This window comes from Hippopotamus amphibius, chromosome 3 (genome assembly GCF_030028045.1).
Source record: "Hippopotamus amphibius kiboko isolate mHipAmp2 chromosome 3, mHipAmp2.hap2, whole genome shotgun sequence".
In the NCBI taxonomy this organism is placed as follows: domain Eukaryota; kingdom Metazoa; phylum Chordata; class Mammalia; order Artiodactyla; family Hippopotamidae; genus Hippopotamus; species Hippopotamus amphibius.
In genome coordinates this window covers 77,943,378-77,951,460 of record NC_080188.1, presented here as the reverse complement: position 1 = coordinate 77,951,460, position 8,083 = coordinate 77,943,378, and the positions used below count along the sequence as shown (strand labels likewise).

General features: G+C 39.6%; 1 protein-coding gene across 1 annotated transcript; it reads left to right on the top strand.

Annotated features, from left to right (window-relative positions):
• Positions 1-3,469: 3,469 nt before the first annotated feature.
• On the top strand, positions 3,470-5,418 carry LOC130848474 (ADP-ribosylation factor-like protein 6-interacting protein 6). The gene is made up of 3 exons (XM_057726955.1): positions 3,470-3,494; positions 4,023-4,506; positions 4,582-5,418. Exons 1-3 carry the CDS (start codon positions 3,470-3,472, stop codon positions 4,673-4,675), a joined length of 603 nt encoding a protein of 200 aa, XP_057582938.1. The 3' UTR covers positions 4,676-5,418.
• Positions 5,419-8,083: the final 2,665 nt, after the last annotated feature.

Here is an 8,083-nt window from a genome sequence, read left to right as displayed (position 1 = left end):
TCTTCTGGAACGTCATTGCTGGCTTACATTAATGTTTATTGCCAGGTAGATTTTGGACTAACCTCACTGTATCCTGATGGGTTTCTGGTGACAGTACATAGGGAAAGAGAATGGATATAACAGACATTTGTTTGCGTGGTGACTTGATCAGAGTTTAAACACAGATATTTTCATTATAAATGTTTCTGGCAGTAAACAACAGAATGGTTGTCTACAAGGTTTAGAGAAACAGGTTTATTTTCCCTCACAGCAGAATGGTGGGGCTACCTACTGTTAAAAGAGATGCTTTACAGTCTCAGAATGATGAGTGCAGTTTCAGGAACATGTCCACATTCAAGCAAGAACAAGGGGAAGGGGGCAGTATAAGATATATCTTTTGTATCAGGAAAGCAAAGACTTTCCCAGAATTCCCCAGCAAAATTCTTCTTTTGTCCTATTGAGCAAAACCAGGTGACAAGCCCATGTGAGCTTCAAGGGAAGCTGGGAAGATGAATATTCTCTTTGCCAGCTTCTAAGTTAGAGGCGGGGCAAGGGAGAAGGGAGCTGGGAATGGAAATTGGGACAGCTAACCTGTTATGTCTGCCATAATTGTTTTAAATGTAAGAGCCCCAAATCAGTGCTTCATATTTTCACAAAGCTCAAAGCAGATAAAGCAAAAGGCAGACACAATTGAGTGAAAATACCATTGGTCTGTCAAAATGGTCCATGAGGTATCTTCTAATTTGTACAGTTGCTTTAAGGAAAAAAATTCTCCATTTGGTTTTACCATGCTGAGTTTTCCAGAGTCTCTTTCCTTTTCCATGATTTATTATGCAAACAGAAGAACACAAGGCCTGCCATTTGGCAGGTGGGAGAAAAGTCATAAGTTGCCTTTGGGTTTTAAATATAAAATATCCTCTTGGAGCCCTATCCTGTGATTCTGGGAAGTCTGAGCCTTTCCCACACACACCAAGCTGGGCTCACGCAGCTTTCCTAGAAATGGTCCATTTCCCATCTCACGATATTTATAAACCCTCTCTTAGAGAAGAAAATGGGCTGTACTAGGAAGTCATATGAAGATACAAGGGATTTATGTCGCCTCAGTAGTAAAAGATAAAGACATAATTTAAATTCATTTGATTGAAAGGATAAATGCAGATAAAAGCCCAGTAAATAGGAGCCAAATGCCGTGGCCCGGGAAGCCGATGACAATGGACTTGGCAGTCAGCCACTGGGCCCTTCACCTTTGCTGGTGTTTGGTTCTGAGCAGCTGTAGGTACCTACTACAGGGCTCTGCACTAGTGCTGTGTGAGGAAGATAACTGCTGAATGAAACTGCGGGGGAGGGAGGGATGGGCAGAAAGGGCTTCAAGAGGGTGAGGAAGCAGATGGGTGGGGAGGGAGCCCATGAGACTTCAAGAGCTACACAGTCAAAAGTAGCCTTGGGCCAGCAAGGCTCAGAAAACTTTTTCAAATACACCCTTTTCTTTTAGCAAGAAAACCCAGAATGGCTTTGTCCTTCTTAGTAGTGAAGCATCATGTTTAACTAGAAAATATCTTTATTTAGAAAGAACTGAAAGAATGCTATTGACACTGCCTGGGCTGTCTGTGCCATTTTGCTGGAGCAGTGTCATACTTCTGTGGTTCAGATCAATTCATTAAATGCTAGCTGAGTGTAGGTTACGAGCCAGGGACTTTGCTAGTTTCTGAGTTTAATAAGGTGAAAAAGACAAGGCACAACCCTGAAGTGGCTTATACTATAACTGGGGGTGATTTTGTGCTCCTGGGGAACATTTGGTAACATCTGGAGATGGTTTGGTTGTCACAGATTGGAAAGATGCTACTGGAATTCAGGATGCTTCAACTGTGCTGAGGTTGAAAAACCCTGCACTATTTTGAAGATACATGGGGAAAAAGTAAAAATACAAAATGGTACAGTTGTAGAAGTGTACACACAATAAAGAAGTGCCTTAAAGATAGGACTCAGAAATTCCATCTACAGGAAGCTGTGAAGGATATGGAAGTGATATCAGGTTTTCAATGAGTTTTTTTTAAACTTTTAATTTTATATTGAAGTATAGTTGATTACCAATGTTGTGTTAGCTTCAGGTGTACAACAAAGTAATTCAGTTATACATATACATGTATCTATTCTTTTTCAAATTCTTTTCCCAATTGGGTTGTTACAGAATACTGAACAGAGTTCCCTGTGCTCTACAGTAGGTCCTTGTTGGATATCCATTTTAACTATAGCAGTACATGTCAATTCCAAACTTCCTAACTATCTCTTCCCCCCAGCCTTTCCCACTGATAATTGAAAGTTCATTTTCTAAGTCTGTGAGTCTGTTTCTGTTTTGTAAATGAGTTCATTTTTATCTTTTTTTTTAGATTCTGCATATAAGCATTATAATATTTCTCTTTCTCTGTCCGACTTACTTCACTCAGTATGATAGTCTCTAGCTGCAAATGGCATCATTTCATTCTTTTTAATGACTGAGTAATATTCCATTGTGTATATGTACCACATCTTCTTTATCCATTCATCTGTTGATGGACATTTAGGTTGCTTCCATGTCTTAGCTATTGTAAACAGTGCCGCAATGAATATTGGGTGCATTGCATCCTTGCAGACCATGTTTTTCTCTGAGTATATGCCCAGGAGTGGGATTGCAGGATCATATGGTAACTATTTTTAGTTTCTTAAGGAACTTCAATGAGTTTTGAAGGATGCTTAGGAGTTCACCAGAAGACGGGGTAGAGAGGGATCTCCTTAAGGGGTTACATAAGGAAGAGAAAATAAGACTGTACACAGAAGCACGTGTAAAAGCAGAAAGCCTCCAAATTGCATGATGTGAGAGGTAGGAAGTACTGGGAAATGATTCTGGAGGGTAGACAAGATCAAATTATTACCCTCCCAGAAAGCCAGTCTAATGAGCTTGAACACAGTTCTATAACTAATGGGGGACAACTGAAGAACTACAAGCAAATGAGTGATATAATCAAAATTTTAGGTAAGATAAGTAACTATTACATTCTGAAATAAATTTGAAAGGATTAGAGTGGCCCAATTATCCTAGCCATTAGCATTCTCACACGTCTCTCTCCTCCTCTCTGTCTCTTTCTGTCTCTTTCTTTATGCCTTTGCCTCTGTCTCTGCCTCATTCTTTCTTTCTTTCTTTCTCTCTCTCTCTCTCACACACACACACACACACACACACCTTTGATAATATATCTCCAGAACCAAAATTGTGGGTGATCAAAAAAGAGGTCTGATCTAGAAAGAAAGTAAAGCCAGGAAGTGTGTAATCACTTTGGAGAGTGTGGAGGCACTGAGAGCTTAGAGATCTCTATGAAGGCAAAAGAACAAAGTTTAGCAGGAAAGAGAGCTTGAGAAAAGTGATGAAGGACAGGAGTGATGTGGCTAGAGAGTAGAATATTGGACTTTAAGGGTCTGTATGTAGAGCAGGTCCAGGTGAGACAAAGTGCCTAAGATGTCGGTGAATGAAGCAGAGGACAGTAACCATTGGGTTTGAAGAGAGTAATGAGTCGTTGGACTGAGGAGTTTGGTGGCTTATTCAGGTGACCATCAAAGATGCCTGAGATGACAGGACTTGAGGTAAAGATGAAGAGTTTGAAGCAGGTGTCACATGTATCCATGAATATGATAGAATAGTTGGAGGATCACAGTGATGAGAGGGAGTAGAAGATATCCAGTGGCTTCACGTGCAGATCAAGAAGGAATTATACAACCTATTGGGGGAGCACCTCCCTGGAAATAGCAACAGGGAGCCAAGAATACCAGCTTAGTACCTGGTGAATAGCACTCAGAAGAGCCACATGGAAAGCACCATCCTCAGGGGAGTGCCAGGAGTTGAGAAATTATTTGGTGAAGAAAACAAAGATGTTGAAGTTTATGTAGCATGAAATGAAGGTTCCAGAGGTCACAGCTAAAAGTTTTTATGAGAATGGGTGCAACAGATGGGGCGGGGGGTGGGGGGAGAAGGCGAGAGGAGGGCTCGTGAAGAGCGGGTTCGAGCTCGGGAGACAGCTGGGGTGAGGGTGAAGTCGACGAGGAGGAGGGATGCGACCGAGTGGCGCGTGACCTGCGGGCTGAGTTCTCGGCCGGGGCGTCGTCGGAACCTAGAAGGGACTCACTACTTCGGCCAGATGAGGACGCGTCTCCCGTCCTGCCCGATAAGCGCAATGGCATTTTCTCGGCGGATGCGGGCGGCCGAACCCAGGCTCGGCGTTGGCCGCTCCAGGTCCTCTCAATTCTCTGTTCGCTGCTGTTTGCCATCCTCCTCGCCTTCCTTCTTGCCATCACCTACCTGATCGTAAAAGAGTTACATGCTGAAAATTTGAAGAATGAAGATGATATACACACTGGACTGTTAGGATTCTGGACTCTACTTATAATATCCCTAACTGCCGGATTCTCCTGCTGCAGCTTTTCTTGGACAGTGACTTATTTTGATTCTTTTGAACCAGGAATGTTTCCTCCTACTCCTCTTTCACCTGCCAGGTTCAAGCCTTGTACAGAGAAGGAAGGATGGAGTGCCTGCCCTATAAAATTGCAAAGTTATAGAGGTCAAAGGAAAGTCAGGAAACTGACTGGACATTCTTTCCACATGGGCTATAGTATGGCAATTTTGAATGGCATTGTAGCTGCTCTTACTGTAGCTTGGTGCCTCATGTAAACCCACACTGAAGCAATATTCTTGACAAAACTTAGTCATGATTGCTTTGTAATAGCAGGGAAGAACATCATTGCCTACTCAGAAGACCAAGAAGCCTGCTGCTCATTATGTGGTTCATATATGTGTCATATCATCATCATTATGGAGGACTTTTAAAGCATCGTTTTGGAGCCTAGGCATTGGGAATATCTAAGTATTAAGTTTTAAGTAGTTCTTAAAAGTGTAAGATGTTTACCTCATCTTTTTACTTTTGTGTGTGTTGTCCTTATAAGTTGTAGAAAACATTTTAATGGAAATCAAACTAGAAAACTTGGGTGCAGAACAAACATCCTGTATCAATGCCTGCCTTTCCATGTATATGTATATACAACTTTTTTGCTAAGAAATACTGATAGTACTGTTTGAGATAGAAATATTTCTTATTTATTCATTATATTAGGAAAGCAAACAATGCCTACTACTTTGACATTTTATAGAAGCTACTTTTGAATCAGAATATTTAGTTTTTGATATATAATCAATAGAAGGTGCATTTATATTTTTTAATGGGCTATGGTTCTTTTGGTGTTTTTTTACGTATTTTCCTACTGTATATTGAATTTGTATGTTTTTAAATTGTTACATCTAGGCAAATGTAAATGTTATTTTTTAACTGGTACAAACCCTAATACCTACCATTTTTAATAAGTATTGTCTTTTATGAAATGCACATTGGCCTGAGTCTAAAGCTAAGTAAACTTATTTTTAACAACAACAAAAACTGAAAAAAGTTTATTTAAGCCATGAAAATATTGAAGAAATTTAAAGCTATTCACTATTTCCATTTTCACAATTCCAAATATTTATCTTGGTGTATATAAGATTACTTCAACAAAATTGATATTATCTTGTTTTTAATAAATATAAAGCTGAAATTTTTATATTTAGAAATGCTTGAACTAGTTTTTAATCTCCAAAATTTGGTTACCAAAATAGAAGAGGTATTTTGATACAATGTGTGTACATGTATAATTTTTTTATGTATAATTTCCTTATTTTCCTATTTTAATGTTCTTTTGTAATTGTGCTGTTTTGTTTTTATTTTCATAGTAATTAAGCCTTAATTGTTCCCACTTCCTTTCAAAATACCTGTTTAGAATAGTCACTTCAATTTTAGAAAGATGGACTATTTAAAATACTGTTTTCCTTGGCCATAGAAAAACCTACAGTAGGATAGCATTGTGTAGCAAAACTGCTTGTTCAGGCCCAGTGGGAGATGAGTATGTGCAGTGTGTGCTTGTTATCTGCTCATTGTTATTACTGAGTAAATGCTTTAATGATCTTTCTAAAAAAAAAAAAAAAAAAACAGATGGGGCGTATTAGTTTTCTAGGGCTGTATAACTCAATACTATAAATTCAGTGGCTTATACAACAGAAATTTATTGTGTGCCAGTTCTAGAGGCTGAAAGTCCAAGATCAAGGTGTCGGCAGGGTTGGTTCCTTCTGAGGGCTAAGGGGGAGAATCTGTCTCAGGCCTCTCTCCTAGCTTCTGGTGGTTTGCTGGCCGTCATTGGTGCTCTTTCGTTGTAGATATGTCATCCTAATCTCCTCCTTCACCCTCACATGGAGTTCTTCCTGTGTCTCTGTCTCTTCACATGGTGATCTTTTTATAAAGACACCAGCCATGTTGAATTAGGGGCCCACTCTATTCCAGGATGACCTTATCTTAACTGAGTACATCAACAATGACCCTATTTCCCTATAAGGTCACATTCTGAGGTGCTGGGAGTTAGGCTGTCTATGTATCTTATTTTGGGGGAGGGGGAGGGTGGTCACAGCTCAAGCTGTAACATGAGCAATATTGGAAAAGGCTAAGGGAGAGGAAAGAGGGCTGGAGAGACTTTCACTTTAGCCTCTGATCAAGAATGACACTTGTGTGAGAGTCAGTGCAATAAGCTGGCCATACGTTTCTAAATGTATCTCCAGTGGCGAGGTTGGGGACAGTCAGGAATGGGCTAGGGCCTATCCCCAGGGCGCACAAGCTGGGCACTGCTCGACTTCAGGGGGCATCATTTACATAAACCGTCCTAGGTTACAGTGTGACCGGTGCTCTCTGTTGGCAGATTCTGGGACTGCGTGCAGTTCACCAGCCAAAACTCGGAGTGTGGATGAGGAAGTTTAGCATCGACTCCATAGGCCTCTGAGCTGGGCAAAAATATCTTAATATCTATTGTGACTCATCCTACTGTAAAGGCTTTCAAGAGGCCTTCCTCTCTAAGCTAAAGCCCTTGCGAACACGAGCTATGTCTTATTCATATACATTTCTCCTATGTACGTCTGACGTAAAGTAAGCCCTCAATAAATAAATGAACTAATTCCAAGTGGTAATAATACAGTCAAACTTAGTTAACAATGAACTCGTAGGGAAATAGTGGGGATTGAAAAATTTCATTCTTAAAAATTAATTCAATATCTTTGAGAATATGGAAGATATTTCTGAAGGATACGGTATGTCTGTGGCTTATTCTTTAGCGGACTCTCTACAATACGTTCTTATAGAGTCACCTTCCAGAAGCATTTTCTACTTGAACATTTCTAAGAAGTTGCAAGCATTTTATCTGAAAGATATTTGAAAACAAATATTCTGGAAGGCAAGGTTTTGGGTGTTATTTAATTTTTGTTTTCGTGTATGTTTTGTTGTTGATGATTTCTGCTTTTTCATTATTGTTAATTTTATGATTCAGTTTTGTCTGGTTGCACAAGAAAATTGTTTTGGCATCGTTATCTCAATGGGAGAATTCAAATGCCTATAATAATGGGTTATTTTAGGTAAGTGATCTGATTAGTACCATCAAGTTAATCCTAAAAGTCATAAATCATTTAGCTGAATTTATCCAGATCACATAAGAAATGGGTAGAAAAAAATGTTCTTGAATGATATGTTCCAGGATTTTAAATGTCAAAATTTTATAGAAGGTTAGAATTATGTATCAGTTAGGACCCTTTTGCTGTGAGTAAGCAGCAAATACAAATTAAAGTGACTTAAATATCTTACTGTCTCACATGACAAGAAGGAGGTAGGCTGTGTTTGATTGATGGATTCCACAGCTCAGAGATGTCACAGAGAATCTGGGTTCTTTTTGCACTACCTTCCATCACAAGTCAAGAAATTCCTTTAGCATCACAGGATGGCTGTAGCAGCTCTAGGCATAATATATATTCATTTATGCAACAGCTGTTTATCTAGTGAATATTATGTGCCAAGGTTCTAGGTATCAGGGATGTGATGAGACAGTGTTGACCCAATGGCCGTAAGTTTCTGGATAGATGTCCTGCTATATTATCAGATAAGATGCTTTGCCTTCATCAGGTTTACATTCTAATGGGAACTGAGACCAAAAAGGAAGTGGGAGGGTGAGGCAATAAATA